This window comes from Microtus ochrogaster, unplaced genomic scaffold (genome assembly GCF_000317375.1).
Source record: "Microtus ochrogaster isolate Prairie Vole_2 unplaced genomic scaffold, MicOch1.0 UNK3, whole genome shotgun sequence".
In the NCBI taxonomy this organism is placed as follows: domain Eukaryota; kingdom Metazoa; phylum Chordata; class Mammalia; order Rodentia; family Cricetidae; genus Microtus; species Microtus ochrogaster.
In genome coordinates this window covers 8,441,003-8,460,079 of record NW_004949101.1, presented here as the reverse complement: position 1 = coordinate 8,460,079, position 19,077 = coordinate 8,441,003, and the positions used below count along the sequence as shown (strand labels likewise).

The window sequence follows — 19,077 nt, the reverse complement described above, 5'->3', positions numbered from 1 at the left end:
AAGATTGTGGGAACTGGGCAGGACAGAAACCCTGGCAACAAGATAGCATCTTCAACATATGGTCAAAATGAATGGCTGCATGTAAAAGAATAAAAATATTTTCAGCCTGTATAAAACTGGAGACTAAGTAAAAATTCAACTCCAAATGGATTGAGACCTCAACATCAAAGACCTGATATCCTGAATCTGATAGCAGATAAAGTAGGGAATAGACTTAAATCAATGGCATAGGAAAGGACTTTTTAAGCAGGTCTCTAAGAGCACAGACATTCAGACCAACAACTGATAAATGGGGCCCCATAAAACTAAAAGGTTTCTGTATAACAAATGACAGCATAATCCAAGTGAAGAAGCAGCCTACAGAATGAAAAAAAAAACTTAATTATAAATCAGACAAAGTTAGTATCTAGAATACACAAACAAAAAACAAAAACAACAACTTTGCAAAAAAAAAACGCTTTCTGAATGAGGATAGAGTTAAAAAGAATTCTTAAATAATAAAATGTTTCATTCAGCATCCTTAGCCATCAGGGAAATGCAAAGATAAAGCTGCTTTGAGATTTCATCTTGTGAAATCTCAATCTGAATGGCCAAGATTAATAAGACAAATGCCAGACAAAACCCCAGTTTGGAGGAGGGAAATGAGCACTAAATCCTACCCCAAGCCAAGAAGTTATTCAGAACTGACATGTTCTGGAGAGATTTCCACAGCGACATGACAGTGAGTAAATTAACCACCAAGGCAGGCTCCACCCATGCTGAGAAGCAGTTGGCTACCATAAACTGTACTCCATGTTTTTTGCTTTGGTTTGTAAGAGAATGGGTAGTCAGAAATGAAGAAATATTCAGGAAGACTTTTAAGAAGGAAAATAAATTATATGATATTCTCAAGTAAATAAAAGCATTAATCTTAAAAGAAACAAAACTACAGTGGTTGTTTTCAGAAGCTTATCACTATTGAAATAAGAGTATGAAGACGGAAGTCCGGCACTGAAGGAGCGTGGAAGCTGCCACTGTGTCCTAACAACTTGGAAAAACTATTAAATATAAAAAATGTATTAGTTACTTCCACACTGTTGGGATAAGATACCCATCAAGAGCAACTTAAGGAAGTACATGTTTGTTTTGTCTAACAGTGTGGAGGTCCTGGGTAAGAAAGTCACAGAAACAGAAGTTTGGGACAGTGGGCTGCAGTGTGGACCCAGGCAGGAGCAGAGAAGAATGCTACTACTCAGCTAATTTACTCATTTCCGTTCAGTCAGCTCAAGACTCCAGCTCATAGAATGGCCATGACACTCACAGATAAAGTGGGTCTCCCCACCTCAACTACCTAACATAGATAATACCCCAAAGGCACGAGCAGGGTTTTGTCTCCTACGTCACTATGGATCCTGCCAGGAGAACAATCAATGTCAACAACCACACTGAACAAAATGAAAATATAAAAACTCATCCATGGGATCCATGAGAGAAATGATGCCAAGAATTGCTTGTCCTAAACAGAGCAGAATTCACTAATGGAACCAGTGCCAGAGTAGGAAAACTTAAATGAGAGTCACCAGTGAATTCCAGTTGTTGGAGACTCAGTGTAAGACCAGTCTGATGCAAGTTAAATTCCAGTAACAGAAGGATGCCTACATTTCCATGGGCTCTAACCCCTGAAATTAGACCAGGTGCTCACATTGCTATCTCAGTAATAATAGATACTGTATTTAAAAACAGTAATGGCGGGGGCTGGAGAGATGGCTTATCGGTTAAGAGCATTGCCTGCTCTTCCAAAGGTCCTGAGTTCAATTCCCAGCAACCACATGGTGGCTCACAACCATCTGTAATGCGGTCTGGTGCCCTCTTCTGGCCCGCAGGCACACATGCAGACAGAATATTGTATACATAATAAATAAAATATTTAAAAAAAAAACAGTAATGGGGACTGAACCAACAGTCTTGCAAATGCTGGCCAGGCACTCTACTAATGAGCAGCATCTGCACCTTTTTGTTTAATTTGAGACAAGGTATCACTAATTTACCCAAGCTGTATTTTAGCTGTGAACATTGTGCCTTATTATCTCAAGAAGCAGCAATGACGCCTGCACCAGTGGGCCTCAAAGGATAACTTGATTTTTAAAAAGCACAATAGACCTAAGATAAATTTCAAAATAAAGGCACACACAGTCAATCAGTATGTGAAAATTTGATCAATATCAATGTCAGTCAGGTACCAGGCAAAATAAATTACAGTAAGAATTATATATATATATATATGGGTATGGGAGAAGTTGGGGAAGAAGATAAATATGATCAAAATACATTATAGGAAATTCTCAAAGAATTATTAAAATATAGTTTAAAAATAATAAATATGTTAGTTAGCAGATAGACAACTTAAAAGAATATGAAGAGGTAAAAATCCATCTGTAATAAAATGATACAGATAATTTAAATCCCTTCCAGTAAAGGTATGAATATCTGGGATTTACCTAGGATTATGGACTAACTCACCTCTTAGTTTAAATATATACAGACATAAAAAGAGCATCAAGATTTGTTAAGTGGCCAGGTGTGGTGGTGCACTATAATCTAGTAGTTGAAAGGTTAAAAAGAGATTAGAAATTCAAGGTCATGGTTGGCTATAGGAGACTCTGTATTTAAAAAAACAAAACAAAAAACACCAAGAGAAGAGAGAGGAAGGAAGGAGAGCCATTAAATGAAAGTGAAAATTATGCTGCTATCTTGTCTACATACTTATTTAAAGTGCTCATCAAATAGATAGCTAACTGAGAGAAGACTATGAAAACATAACACTTTTAGCAATGATTCTTTCTAATAAAAAAAACGAGATTGAGATGAACAACATGGAGTTCTTTGATTTCATTATTATATAAAACATTTCTATCAGTATTATAATGACAGTCTTTAAATTGGTTTGTACAAGTTTTGTAAAGAAAATGTAAAAAGCAAAAATGGAGGTATTTTGTATTACCACAAGATGATGAAAGTAGTCATTAACTTATTTCAATCACTTCCTGAGAAGATTTCAACAGTGTTACTCCACACAGGAACCTGACGTCATTAATTCAAGTCTAAATACAGAATTTTAATTGATGTGTCATTTGGTGCGTAACTCTACAAGTAGTTTAGATGAAGCCACGAACTAATCCAAGGATTAAGTAAGGTGTTGGAACTTAAGGAGTTTTTGGAACCATGGAGATCTGCCTCCTCATTCTACAATGAAGAAATAGAACAAAGAGACCTGTCTTTTTTAGATAGACAACTAACTATCAGTGCACTAAAAGAAAAAAGAACTCAACCTTCTTGCTTTTAGTCCAGGCCTCCACTAAATCCAATTTATCTCATTCCAAGTACTTTGTAATGATCACATGTACTTCTTGAATTTTTTTTTATTTCCTAATCCCATGTCCAAATCATCTGATTAAAAAGAATTTCAGATTTATGGACTGACTCCAACATAGAGCCAAGAAAAGTTAGTATGGCCAAGGAATTTTTAAATTTCCTCTTATCTAATGTTATTGATCTTAAAAGAGAGAAAGCCATTTAAGTAACTTGCTACAGCCAAAGGATGAGACACAAAACTACAGAGGACCAGCTGTCCTGAGTCTTGGAACATTCTTCTATATTTTACATGAATTTACAGAATAAATCAATACTCACTGGCTAACAAGATGGCTATGAGGGCAACTCCCTGGATTCTCCTAAACTAACTTAACTATTAAATAAGCAGGACCAATGAGCTGAGCTCCATAAAGTCCTTGCTCCTTTCCAAAGCAAAGTGTTTTTAAGATGGGCCTCAACAGGCACTAAATAATGGGTTCCCAGAGGTAAAACTGCTCCACGTCATTACACAAATGAAGAGCAAAGCACCAAAAAGGAGTAACATTTACAAAGTCTCAAGACCCAAATTTGAGTTATATTAATAGTGGCTCTGCCATTTTGGATTCAGCAGTGTCCTTCCGGTCATCCTCAAGAGACACATGCACTCTAATTATACACCTGCCACAGGATTTCCTTTTCTTTGTGCAAGATAGGGGTAGCTCAAGATAGGGTAACTCTGTGCAAAAATCCAACAATCCTGACTGTTCTGGAACTTGCTTTGTAGAACAGCTGGCCTCAGACTCACAGAGATCCACCTGCCTTTGCCTCGTGAGTTTTGCCTGTGGCAAACCACAACACCTGGCTTGCCACAGGACTTCTAAGAAGTTAGATTTCATGAACCTCTATTTTTCAATTCTTAATATTTCCTCCCATTGTTGCCCTGAGACTACATCTACCATACGTACACAATGATAGCAAATCATATAAATCATATGCTATTATGCCAATAATCACTTTTCTTTAAAAACAGCATTCAACACTACTAACAAAATAGATCTCAACAAGAATGCAACCAATCTTTCTGAAATTATTGATAAACTTCAAACCCTGTTCATAGTTTATTCCTCAGTTTGTATGTCAACATCAAGTAGCACTTATTACACACACACACACAGAGAGAGAGAGAGAGAGAGACAGAGACAGAGACAGAGACAGAGACAGAGACAGAGACAGAGAAACAGTACAACCATCCAAATGATTTAGAACTTTGGCTCTCTTCACAGTCTTCATAACCTTAGCACAGGGAATGTAAGAAAGCAGGCTGAAAAGATGGCTCAGTGTCCAAGAACACTTGGTGCTCTTCCAAAAGACCTGGGCTCAATTTCTAGAACCCACACAGTAGCTAACCATGTGCAACTCCAGTTCTGAAGGATCCAAGGCATTCTCCTGGTCTTCGTGCGCACTAGGCACACATGAGGTACGCAGCCATATACACAGGCAACACACCCACAATAAGAACGTAAGAATACACGTGTTCAAAACCCTGTCCTTATGAAATAAATTTTCCTTTGGTCAGTCATTTATTTTCCCATAAATAAATATAATTTTCTAAGATAATCTGTTATTTTCTCTGAGTGTGACTGAAACCACCTTTCTAAGAGAGCATGCTGCTTTCAAAAGATCAAGGTGACAATTTAGGATTTTGAAGAGGTCATTCAGGGTTTAGTCCCTCAGTAGGATCCATTCATTTTCTTATCAGTGAATCCAGTTGAATTTGATTTCACCCTTTGGGCTTCTTTGTGGGCTTTTCTAAATTCTACGTTGTGACAACTTCAGAGGGCAAAGAACTTGGGAACAGATAAAGCCTAGATTATTGAAAACGCAGTAGTTTGGAGAAATACTTCCTTAGCCTGGTCCCCATAAGAATCTTTACAATAGAGCTGGGAATTGATGTGTGACTTATGGGAAAACCAAAGAAGGCTAGTCACTAGTAAGAGTTTCTGTGTCTCTTCCTGGGCCTACAGTAAAGGGAAGGAGGAAAAGGAGACAACAAAACTGTTCGTGCGAGATTTGGAGAAATCAAGAAGGAGAAGAGACCCATGCCCTTTCCCTGTCAGATGTGAAGAGAAAGAAACTGGTGGTGAGGCTCCCCACTCCAGGCACACGCAGAACAAGATACTCTACAGGTAAGGGAGGAGAGTCTGACCTGACTACCCCTTAAAGAATCCCAGAGGCTCTGGGATCCCTGTCTGAAATACCAGGGCTCACTGAAAAGGCTCAGAGGGAACATGTAGCTGAGAAGGTGAGCTGTCTGTCACCTGAGTGTCTGTGGTTGCTGTGTGGGTTACAGAAGACAAAAGCTACAGCTACCACAATGAATTCAGTGGTGACAAAGGCTTATTGCCTACAAACAGGTGAAGGGCAAGTCATACATTGGCAGAAGCCAAGAGCTTAGGAAACGTATTGCAGAACCAGAGTGTCCCTCCACATAAGACCCCAGAACACAGATGTTCCCTGAATTCCAGGTGCCACCAAAAACAACAACAATAAAATATAATAGTACAAAATAGTGTGTATGCATGCATGTATATATATGTATATATGTAATATAAAAATGAGTTTATTTAACTAGCAAAAAGGTAAGTAAACAAAGTTAGAGATGAGCACAGCTATAAATTCCAGCACTGACTGGAGAAGAGTGATGAACTTGAGAGTTTGGGTACGAGGCCACTGAACAGGGTCTGCCTGGGCTAATGGTCCAGAAAGTGTTCATCTAAAGCCATACAGCCAATCTCAGTGATAACTCTTCTACAGCCCTCAACATAGAAACTAGAGCTCAACAAAGTGAACACAATCGTCATCAATGAATCTCTCAACAAGCTCCTGCATCCCAGAGGGTTGTCTGTGAAGCAGTCATTCCTTCTGTACGTTCTCTGCACCTACATGTTCTGAAAACCTCACCCTCCCTGACACAGGGCACCCACTGTACACCAGTCACCAAGAGCTCAGCATCTGTGGTCTTTCTGAACTCTGGAGCATGGCCTGTTTCGTTTAATTCCAGACCCACTTTATCTTAAACCAACCAGCAGAGCTCAGCTGTCTGATAGTCAATCTAGATCTCTGATGCGATGGGATTTAAAATCTCTCCAAGTGTGTTCTTCTAGGGAAACTTTCATCCCCAGGGCACCTGTCCATTGTCCCCAGGGTTTCTATTGCTATATGAACATCATGACCAAAAGCAATTTGGGGAGAAAAGGTTTGGTTGGTTAGTTTCTCAACTTACAACTCTCCAGTCATTCTCCGTTACTGAGGGGCATCAGGACAGAAATTCAAATAAGAACCTGGAGGCAGGAGCTGAAGCAGAGGCAATGAAGCGGCACTGCTTACTGGCTTGCTAAGCTTGCTTTCTTATACAACTGAGGACCACCTACCCAAGGGTAGCATTGTCCACAGTGGGCTATCTTTTCCACATCAATTATCAAATAAGAAAATGTTCCAGAGAATTGCCTAGAGCCAGTGCAATGGAGATATTTTCTCAGCTGAGCTTTCCTTTACTCGGATGACCCTCAGATACTGTCAAGTTCACATAAACACTACCCGCACAGTAGCAAACACTCTCTCCAGGTGTCCTATAACTACTGTTTAGCTTAGTTTAAAAGTCTTCTTTTTAGACTTCACCCATTTAATCTATCATACGGCTTCTATCCTGGTTAGAACAGGAGTGTCATATCTACTTTGTCTCAAAACCTAAATAGACCACTTTTTCCACTTCTTCTTTCCCCAACTCAAAAAAACAAACAAGGAAATTTCTGTCCTCCATCCTCAGATAATTCCCCAACACATCAACACATACATATATGCACATCTAGTAAGAGGACTGGGCAAATGTCGGATTCCATCTTGACCCTGTGCAGTGCACATGCCAATAACATGAGAAGAATAACTGCATTTCAAACATGCTATAGCACGTTGCCCCTTGAATTTCTTTTACAGATTTCTATTTTAGTACTTGTCACTTTAATGCTAGATAATGTCTAGAATCTAGACATTAAATTAATTAAATAGCTGATCTCTTGCTGTAGCAGCTACTGTAATAGAATTTCTACTTACAAATAATATTTTTTGAAGGTCTAACTTCATGCTAGTCAGTGAAGACAAGTCTAGAGGTTTATGTGGAAAAACCGATTCCTAATATATACAGCTCACGGAAATGCTCTATATGGAGAAGGTGTCCTTTTCCCAAAGTTGCACTTACTGATGAACTTGTTTTGCATAGTCTCCAACAGAGCTTGGTGAGCATCCTCAGCTTGTAAAGCGTGTGAACATTCTCTAGCCAGTATGGTGCGCACAAGATGCTCTCCACATCCTACAAGTCCAAGAAAAACAACAGATGAGGAAAACAATACTGACTGCTTTGCTTGTCTCAATAATATAAAACACCCTTGTACAAAACTTACAAAGTAGCTATGTAACAGGACAACCCAGTGAGGGAATGAAATGACCTCTATGAACAGTTTGGTAATTTTAGTAACGATATTCGATAGAATATAAACAAACATGGAGCTACTTAATCTCAAAAGAAAATAGTCAGAAATAAAAGAAACCGTCTTTCAGCTGGACAATTTCTATAACATGGGAATGTAGATTCTGCACCTAGGATTCTCTCCCAATCCCACTAGTGAGTAAATACAAATCATCCTGCTGGGTGGTCTCAGCCTCCCATTTAATAAATGGATCCACAGCTGTCAGTCATTCATTTTCTTTTTGACACTCCACTTGCCTGGGTGGCTGGAGAGAAATGTAGACATCCAGGGGCAACCTAAATCTCTCCCCACCTTTGCTTGAGAAAGTCCATACACCAGCAGTGTGAGGGACAGGATAAAGCAGCAGCTTTCTTACATTCTTTAATACTCACAGAACTTTTAGGAGCTTTAAAAAACTACTTTTCCATAGTTTTAAAGAAAAAGTGTACTTTGGGGCTAAAGAGATGATTCACCTAGGGTCAGTTCCCAGCACCCACAACTGTCTGTGATTCCAGACTGATGTGGGTACTGGATACACACGATGCACATACATTCACACAGGCAAAATACTCATACACATAAAACAAAGAGAGGAAGGTAGTCACGAGGGAGAAGGGGAAGAGGGAGGGAGAAAAAGTGAGGGAAGGAAAGGGAGGGAGGTGAGGATTTTAACATGAGATAAACTTGAACCACTTGAACTAATTAGAGTAATGAATAGAAGTTCTACAGTAGTAGCTACTGCAAAAACAGAGTCAAAGAAGCTTAATTTAAGGATTGGTGAGTTTTAATAGAACATTTCTTGGAAAGGAGCAGCTTCCTTTCTAAAAGAAAAAAAAATTGTAAATGTTTAAAGCTGGTATCATGATCCTCTGGGAACCTAAAAGAAAAGCGTATTTCAGTTCCCTGAAGAAGCAGCTCCACAAAAGAGTGTCTAGGATCCACTCAGAGTCCAAGCAGGACCAGGCACAACTCAATGTTTCTGCACTTTGCATACATGCACATGAACACCAAGACACACACATATACATGGGGGAAAACAAGTGAACAGAGGGGCATCTCAACAATCATAATGAAGCTTGGACTAAAGCAGCTAAATTAAGCAACTACTTTTAATTTTTTGCTAGTTTAAAAATTATTTATTTTTATTTTAAATACGTGCATAAATGTCTGTACACTGTGAGCATGTGTGGTGCTGAGGCCAGAAGAGGCTGTTAAGATTCCTTGAAACTGGAGCTGCTCAATTGCCTGGGTATGCTGGGAATCAAGCCCATGTCTTCTCGAACAGAAGTGCTCTTAGCAACTGAGCCATCTCTCCAGTCAGAAACCACTTGTATAATGGCAACAACATTCATTATATACAATAACCATTAAGCCATGTTGTTGCCTTTCATGTCAGAAATGTCCTCTTCATACATGCACATCTCCTCCTCTGTTCACGCCTCTCCAATTATAACTTTCCTTAAATGTATAGGCAGATATGCACATAATGCATGTTATATGTACAATGTCCACTCATGCCAAGATATGAAAAGTATATGTAAGTGTAAACACAACTTTCAAACTGCCTGATATCTTACGAAAAAGACATTTTCAAGATCTCTTTGGAAATATCTAAACCCAGACAAAACTCCCTGTGGAATTTAATATAAAGGATTATTTTGTTCACTAATGTTTGTTTTATAAGCAGAAAGAAATAAAACGAATAATTAAAAAACATGTTTGACACTTACTGTGTAAGGACATTGTGCTAAGTTCACAAAACCCCATAAATTTTAATTCCCTTTGGGCATATATTTGATGTGGAATAAAGAAATGTTATGCTCTGGGGTAATTGTGACAATCAGAAAGTGAGCACATTATAAACTAAATGATGCTCCAAAAGTTATGTACATATGCCTCAAGTAAAACAGCTAACACACATGAAGTTATGATAGTACATCAAAATTTAGATGTGTCAGGAAGGCATTTCTCTCTTATTAAATTTAGGAGAGTAATAAGGGTTTACCAGTGATTGAGTTTTATTAAAAAAACTATTAAAATTCTGATTTATATTCTAGCATATTATTACCTTTAACATAGGGATTAGGACACCAAAACTTTTTCTACCATGTATTCCAATGAAAGAGAATTGGAGTTTTTATCTACTAAATACCAAAGTTTCTTAGAACAATACTGCAATAGAATTGAAGCTTGACTCAAATGTTATTTAACTTTGAGATTCATTCTTTACTCAAACCATGAGAAATATATTTTTCACTACATCTTCTTTTATTTATATTTATTTATACTGTGGAATTAATCTTCTGTGCATTATGTAAATTTGGCTGTGATTGGTTTAATAAGGAAGCCGACTAGCCAATAGAAGAACAGGATAAGGTTAGGCAGGAAAACCAAACTGAGGACACTGGGAAGAAGAAGGGTGAAATCAGAGTCACCAGGCAGATACAGCAGAAGCAGGACATGTACAAAATGAGGCAACAGGCCATGAGCCACAGGGCAGCAAGAAAATGAATAGAAATGGGTTAATTTAAAATGTAAGAGTTAGCTAGGGCCAATGGTTTCTTTTTAAAAAGCTTATTTGAGACAGATTGCAACTGCATAGAGTGGACCAGATGTGAATGCCAATCTCTCAGCTAAACAGCCCAGTCTCTAGGCCCTAGGTTCTGGCATAAAACCCCGGACCCCTTCCCCACAAGCCTCAGGGACTAAGGCAAGCCTCCTGTAGGCAGGCTGCCCCAGCACCCTCCCTTCCATCCAGCCATGGAAGCTGCAATCTATAAGACCCCTTCCACCCCCAAATGCACCTACTGCCCCTAGCCCCAGCAACCTCGGTGGCTACTGAAGATACAGACTGCAACTGGATAGAGAGGACCAAGAGATGATTGACCAGCATATCAGATGGACAGCCCAGTCTCTAGGCACTAGGTCCCTAGGCAAAACCCCCTCCCTGCTCCCACCACCTCAGTGCAAGGGCAAGCCTCCAGCACATACACCCCCATATTGGAGTCTACAGTCTAAAAGTCCCACTTCCAAACCCACCCGTCTCCCCAAGACTTCAGTGGCTCCCTGAGAGATACAGTGACTGCACCAGTCAGTCCGAGAGGTTCCCTGAGACACAGGCACCAACAGCAATGATGGGATGAAGAGGGAAAGACACTGCCTGCAACAACTGGGTAAGAGATGGGTAGATGCCAAAGCAAGGATACATTCAACAACCTAAAAGGCAATATGACACTACCAAAACCTCATAGTCCTACAACAAGACCTGAACATTGTAACCCAGAAACAGAAGAAAATGACCTTAAAAATAACTTCATGAAGATGACAGAGACCCTTAAAGAGGAAATAAAAAATTCCTTTAAAGAAATGGAGAAGAAGAAAAAAATGGAAAGAAAGCAATGAAGAAAGGAGGAAGGGAGAGAGGAAAGAGTAAATTATAGTGAAACCCATTGATTTAAACAATTAATTAGGAAAAAAAAAAAAAAAAAAAAAAAAAAAAAGGAAGACTTGAAAACTGAAATAGAGCCAATAAAGAAAACACAAGCCAAGGAAATCCTGGAAATGAAAAACCTAGGTAAATGAACATGAACTACAGATACAAACATAACCAAAATAATACGAGAGTGGGAAGAGAGAATCTTAGTTGTTGAAGATATGATAGAGGAAACAGATACATCAGTCAAAAAAAAAAAAAACAACCATTAATGCCATAAAACATCCAGGAAATCTGAGACACCATGAAAATACAAAACTTAAGAGTAATAGAAATAGAAGGAGAATACCACCTCAAAGGCACAGAAAATATATTCAACAAAATCATAGAAGAAAACTTTCCCAATCTAAAAAAGCAAATACCTATGAAAATACAATTAGCTTTTAGAACACCAAACAAACTGAAAGTTCCCCCCCCCATCCCTGTAGCATGAATAATAAAAACCCAGAGACAGATATTGTAGTTCAACCTGAAGATCAGAAAAGCAAAGCAGCCAAGCCACTATAGACATCTTGCCTGTAACAAGATTCAGACAAACAAAGGGATGATCCTGCAGTGTTTTCCACCAACCTCAGACTTCACACTCCACTGAGCTCCTGTCTCTTCCCCTTTATATTCCTCTTCCGCCCAGCCACATCATCACTCCTATCTCCACCTCCCTAGTGATGGGATTAAAGGTGTGGAAACCAAAGCGCTGGGATTACCTCTGTGTGAGCTTTGTTTCTCCTTTAGACACTCTTGTATAGCCCTATGTGGCCTTGAGCTCAAAGGTCCCTCTGCCTCTGTCTCCCCAGTCCAGGATTAAAGGTGTGTGCCAATACTCTCTAGTCTGTAGTTGGCTAGTATGACTGCTTTGCCCTCTGATCTTCAGGCAAGCATTATTTATTCAAACATAAATAATACAGCACTATAAGTCCCCTTGCCACATAATAATTAAAATACAAAATCTACAGAATAGAAAGAATATTAAGAGCTGAAAAGGAAAAGGATCAAGTAACATATAAAGGCAGACCGATCAGAATAACAACCAACTTCTAAATGGAAACTCTAAAAGTTTAGAAGGCCCTGAACAGATATGATACAGACACTAAGAGAGCATAGAGGCCAACCCAGACTACTATACCCAACAAAATTTTCAATCACCATAGATGGAGAAAAAAAAAATTTCATGGATATACCATGACAAAACCAGATTTACAATACCTATCCACAAATCCAGTCCTACAGAAAGCACTAGAAGGAAAACTCCAATTCAAGAAAGTTAGTTGTACCTACAAAATCACAGGGAATAAATAATTCCACAGAGGCAAATCCTAAAGAAGGGAAACACAAACACACTACCACCAAAAAGTAAAAGGAATTAACAATCACTTGTCATTAATATCCCTTAATGTTAATGAACTCAATTTGCCTATAAAAAAACCTAACAGAATGAATACAAAAACAGGATTCATCCTTCTTTATACCAGAAACGCACCTCAACTTCAAAGACAGACATTTCCTCAGAGTAAAGGGTTGGGAAAGGACTTTCCAATCAAATGAACCTAAGAAGCAAGTTGGTATAGCTATCCTAATATCTAACAAAATAGACCTCAAACTAAAGGTAATAAAAAGAGATCAAGAAGGACATTTCATATTCATCACTTGAAGAATCCATCAAGATGAAGTCTCAATTCTGAACATCTATACCCAAATACAAGGGCACCCTCATATGTAAAAGAAACACTACTGAAGCTTAAATCACACATCAAACCTCACACACTAACCAGTGGACAGGTCTGCCAGACAGAAACTTAAAAGAGAAATAAGGGAATTAAAAGATGTTATGACTCAAATGAACTTAACAGACATCTATACAACATTCCAAACACAAAAGAGTAGACTTTCTTCTCAGCACCTCATGAAACCCTCTCTAAAAGTAACCACAAAACAAATCTCAACAGATACAAAATAAAAAAAAAAATGGAATAATGCCCTGTATCGTATCGGATCACCATGGCTTACAGTTAGAATTCAACAACAACACTAATTGCAGAAAGCCCACAAACTCATGGAAACTGAATAAGGCTCAACTAAATCACCACTGGGTCAAGTAAGAAATAAAGACATTAAAAGCTTCCTAGAATTCAATGAAAATAAGAGTACAACATACCCAAACTTATGCAACACTAGGAAAGCAGTACTAAAAGAAAGTTCATAGCACTAAATGCTTACATAAAGAAGTTGGAGAAATCCTACACTGTTGAATTAACAGAACACCAGAAAGCTCTAGAACAAAACAAGCAAACTCACCCAGGAGGAATAGACGCCAGGAAATTATCAAATTGAGGATTAAAATCAATAAAATAGAAACAAAGAGAACAATACAAAGAATCATTGAAACAAAGAGTTAGTTCTTCAAGAAAATCAACAAGATAGACAAATCCTTATCCAAGCTAACCAGCAGAAGAGAGAAGGGAACTACAGACCCTTTATGAACATTAATACAAAAATACTCAATAAAATACGGACAAGAAGAATCCAAGAACGCATCAAAAAAATCATTTGCCATAATCAAGTAGCCTTCATCCCTCAGGAAACTTACAAAATTGGCAATGTCCCTCCCAGAATTATATAATCAGTAGCAATTGCTGAGGAGAGAAGAATCTCTCTTACTCATGCAGCTATCTGCAAGTCACTCAGCTCCAGGAACACAGACAACTTTTGTGAATGGGTACCTGTAGTAATTGGAGCGGCGGGGCTGCGTCCCCAGCACCCCGGCCGCACCCGGGCCGCCTCCGGCTAGCTTTACCCGAAATAATTACACGGACACTGTATTCTTTTAAACACTGCTTGACCCATTCTCTTCTAGGCTAATTCTCACATATTAATTTAGCCCATTTCTAATCATCTGTGTGTAGCACCCCAAGGTGCGCTTACCGGGAAGATTCTAGCCTACGTCCATCCTGGGTCGGAGCTTCATCGCGTGTGCCTCAGAGAGCAGAGCTCTTGCCTCTGCCCGCAAGAGTGGAGCATCGTGTCTCTCTGAGGCTTCTGCCCCTGAGAGGAGAGCTGTCGAGTCTCTGAGCTCACTTCCTCTACCTCCCAGCGTTCTGCTCCTCCCACCTACGTTCTAACCTATCAGGTCAAGCAGCTTCTTTATTTAATTAACCAATGACCTTCCTACATCAGGTACCCAGGGTGAAACAGACATTTCAGTGATCCTGCTGATCCTGAGTCATTGACATTCCTGTATGTAATCTCCTCATCAGTGTTCATGTAAACAATTCCAATCCAATCATATTGCACTTTGATCTGTCATTGGTTCTCTATCTCATGTAAATAGATATTTTTTTCTTCATGTTTTCCTAGAAAAAGTCATACAGTTGCTGCCTCAACAAAAGATGAGCTAGGGAAGAGTGGCAATACGCTCCCTGTGATGAGTGTTAAAAGATGTTCACCATGCATGCACAGCTGATCAGTGTTAATGCATTCACAGGGGTAATCCTTTTCACATGTGGAATGATGTAATTCTGTGCTCTAGTACTGGTTGAATGCTTCCTGAGAAAGGTAATGTCAAAGCTGAGTTGTCTGATAGAGAGGCTGACTACCAAGGTCCAGCTATTAAAGTATTGAAGTCCAGCAATCAGAACCCCACTTTAGCTCACTTAAATAAAAATGTGCAATTAAAATTAAACACCTCATCCTAACACAGGGTTTGCCATTTTACCTTTATAAATCCCATTTGCCTATGGGCCAAGTCTGTCTCCTCTCTATGCAGAAGTGGTCCTTTCTCCGTCCTGGACAAACACCCCTGTGCCCTTTTCCTCCTCCTTCGTCCCCCTGTTTCCTTTACTCCTGCATCCCATTCTAACACAGACCTCCACTTCTTCTCCTCTTAAAAATTACCTCTGGTAAATACTGAGTTAGAAAGTCACTTTAACTTTTCTTCCCAGCATAATAAAGAATCTCTGTAAAAACAGGCACTTCGGTGTGAGTTGTTCCTTATCTGGGTTCTGGAAGCCTCTGTTGTACATATGTATGTGGGGGGGAGGGGTGTCACCATCACACTTTACCAAAAGCTACTATTTATTAATTAAAGTGCTTTTTAAATGTTTCCCATTTGCCTTGGAGTCCCTCCTCTGCTTTTCTCCCGGGAAAATCCCATGCTTCAATAATTTATGCTTATTCCCTTACTCTTGAAAAAGGGTCTACACTTCCCTCATTTCATCAAATCCAATTGGAAAAAAATGCACCTTTGGTTATCCATCAGAATAACAATACAGGTGCAAAAGTAACCCCAAATTTCAGTGACTTAACAAACTCATAATAATGATTAATGTTGCAGGTCAAATCTGGGTCACATATTTAAGAAAAAATACCAGCAGTTCCATCATCTATAAATGTACTATTGTTTGAATAAACTATGTAATTTAAAAGTCAAGCAGGACTATTTTCCTGCTTTAGGCTATATTCTAGTTTATTTCTGTTGCTGTGATAAAACACCTAACCAAAAGCAGCTTAGGGGAAAAAAAAGAGTTTACTGGGCTCACAATCCAAGACTACTGCCATCATTTCAGGGAAGTCAGACAAGAGCTCAAGAGCCAGTTACATCACACCCACAGCTCAGAGGGAAACAATGCACCCACACTGCCTGCTTGTTTACTGTGTGTGCTGGCCTAGCTTTTCCATTCACTCTGTTCAAAGGATAGCCCATTAAATAGACGTGCTGCCCACAGTCAGAGTGGTTCCTCCCACATCAATCAACAATCATGAAGCCCTTACAAACATGTCCACAGGCCAACCTTATCTAAACAATTTCTCAAGCAAGACTCGCTTCCCTGGTAACTATTGGTAGTGGTAAGTTGACACTTAAAACTAACAATTAATGTCTGGAATGAACATATCACTTCTACACAAGATTTTATCATTCTAGCGTTGGCAGAAACAGTTATATGTTCTTAGTCAAATGCAAGCAGGCTTTGAAATATGAGGGACTAAGTAGATGTTGAAGAATAAGTACTAACAAGCCTACCATGTGTACCTAACTCTAATTTTCGATGCCTGTAGATGATTAATTATGAGAAGCAACAGCAATCTTGTGACCAAATGGCAGGATACATAAGCATCAAGGAAGGCAGGGCAACAAGGACAGACATGGTTAACAGAAAGCACTGCCAGATACCGTGGCTAGCTCTAATACTCTCCCAGGAATCTCGTTATGTTGACATTTTAAAACATTTAAAAATAAACACATGTTTAGACATCTTTAATTGGACACTCCTTGGTCAGGTCGCCTGCATCCTTATTGTGCGTGATACCAAATTACTGTTTAATCATTTTTGAGTACACAGTTGTTCAACCACCAGATCCATTCATCTTCTGAACTTTTTCATTTTCTCAAACTGAAACTTGATGCTAAAAATGAGTTTCTTGCTTTCGACTCACCATCATGGAAAACACCATTCACTCTACTTTCTGTCTCAGAGAAACTAACTCAAAGACTGGTGCAAGTCACGTGAAACTAATTCAGTTGATTCTTAGTCAGTTTTCCTTAGCCTGTCTTCCCTGCTCCTGTCCTCAAAATACAGGCAAGTAAAATGCAAGAGATTAAGTGCCATTACAAGCACCACCACCCTTTTTTTTTTCACTTTTGGGACTGGCTAACTTCACTTAGCACAATGCCTTCAAAGCTCATCCACAGAGCATGTATCTATATTTCCTTCCATATGCTCTATATCTGCTTGTCAGTAAGTGTCTTGGTTTGGGTTTCTATTGCTGTGAAAAAATACCATGATGACTGCAATTTTTATAAAGAAAACATTTAACTGTGGTTGATCTCTGTTTCGGAGGGTCAGTCCCTTATCACCATGAAAAGGAGAATGGTGCATGCAGGCAGACGTGATGCTGGCTACATCCTAACTGGAAGGCAGCAAGAAGTTGACTGTCACACTAAGGAAAGCCTTAGCAAAAGATACCTCAAAACCTGCCCCCACAGTAACATACTGCCTCCAACAAGACCATACCTCCTAATAGTGCCACTCCTGTTGGGAGTGATCTATAATTGTGATCTGAGACTATGCTTCAAAGCAAAGTAAACTGTCTCACAGACTATGAATGACCACTTGAATAAAATTCCCATTATTAAAATAAAACTGATAATATGATAAAAAGTTTTCTTAGTCTGACATAAAACATTTCTGTAGTTGTTCAGGGAATGTTTATTATAATAGGTTTTGCTTGATGTTTATTTGTGTTGCAATTTTCCTCAGCTTCTACAGAGACTGCTTATTCATTTCCCAGCTGCCCAGACACCCAAAATAATCACACAGATATCTGCATTAATTGCAATACTGTTTGGTCAATAGCTTAAGTGTATTTCTGGCTAACGCTTATATCTTAAATTAACCTATTTCTATTAATCTGTGTATTGCCATGTGGCTGTAGCTTACCGCCAAGGTTCTGGTGTGTCTGTCTCCTGTGGGCGGCTACATGGCTTCTTTCTGATTCCACCTACTCTCTCTATATATCTCCTTCATCTGATAAGCCATTGGCCGAAAGCAACTTCTTTATTAACCAATGGCAATAAAACACACAGCATATATCACCTCCCACATCCACATTTATTTCCAATGAGCTTACTAAACAACTTTAGTTACATTCTTCTTATAATAAATTTTAATTAAAATGTAAAGTATTAGATATTAGGGCATTGATGTGGGAATGATTTCTTATTAATAAAGAAACTGCCTAGGCCCATTTCATAGGCCAACCCTTAGGTAGGCGGAGAAAACAGAACAGGATGCTGGGAGAAAGAAGCTGAGTCAGTGAGTCGCCATGGTTCCCGCACTCCAGACAGATGCAGGTTAAGATCATTCCTGGTAAGCCAGCTTGTAGACTACACAGATTAATAGAAATGGGTTAGATCAATATGTAAGAGCTAGCCAATAAGAGGCTGAAACTATTGGGGCCAGGCAGTGTTTAAAAGAATACAGTTTCCGTGTAATTATTTCGGGTATAAAGCTAGCCGTGCAGGCGGCCGGGTGCTGGGGACTCAGCCCCGCCGCTCTTATTTCAACAGAGTGGCGCCCGACGTGATGGACTAAATCCACTTAAAAACCTGAGAAGGCTTAAAAATAAGGGAGAGAGAGTTTAATACAAATTTTTGCTGTTTGTTGGTGGCGTGCTGTAAAGAGATTTTCTGATTCGGCAGCAGCAGCAGAAAAAACGCTGTGTCATTTTAAAGTGCGGCTTCTTGGGACTGTGCCGCTAATGCAAACTCTGGGTGTAAAGCATTTCAATGGATTTTATGGGACTGGATGTTTGTGTTCCCGCTTGGGATCGAAAGGAGAGTGCTCAGAGACCATGCTGATGGCTCTCAGCGCTCCCCGCCTGCACCTGGGCAGACGGCAAAACCAGGCTTAGACAGGCAAAAAAACATGGCAGATTCCTGCCATTGTTTTCAGACTGCACAGTGCTCTACATGTCAGATTTTGCTGTAACTTGGATAAAAAGAGTTTCTGTGCTGCACTCTCAGTCTCAGAATTAAACTGCTGACTGCAGCGCCAATGTGGACTTGCTGTGTGCCTGGAACTGTATGGCTCAGGGGTACCAAATGGATCTGAGGCAGGAGAGGCTGCTCCAAGCTGAAATGTGCTGACCTCAGGCAGGAACTACCGTAATTACTGTGATAACAGCGCAGTTAAAGTTTAGACTGGGCAGAACACAGGCGGTACTGTATTACCTGTACAT

The 19,077-nt window shown here is 39.4% G+C and overlaps 1 protein-coding gene across 6 annotated transcripts in view; it reads right to left on the bottom strand.

Annotated features, from left to right (window-relative positions):
- Tasp1 (taspase 1) overlaps nt 1–19,077 on the bottom strand; it is a 221,528-nt gene that overhangs the window by 53,221 nt on the left and 149,230 nt on the right. For all 6 annotated transcript variants that reach the window (XR_003378538.1, XM_026788512.1, XM_005365529.3 and 3 more), the window contains one exon: nt 7,586–7,696. Coding sequence is in view for 5 of the 6 variants with exons in the window: in XM_026788512.1 (XP_026644313.1) it covers nt 7,586–7,696 (111 nt within the window). In the remaining variant the exon portion in view is untranslated. The remainder of the gene's footprint in view (nt 1–7,585; nt 7,697–19,077) is intronic.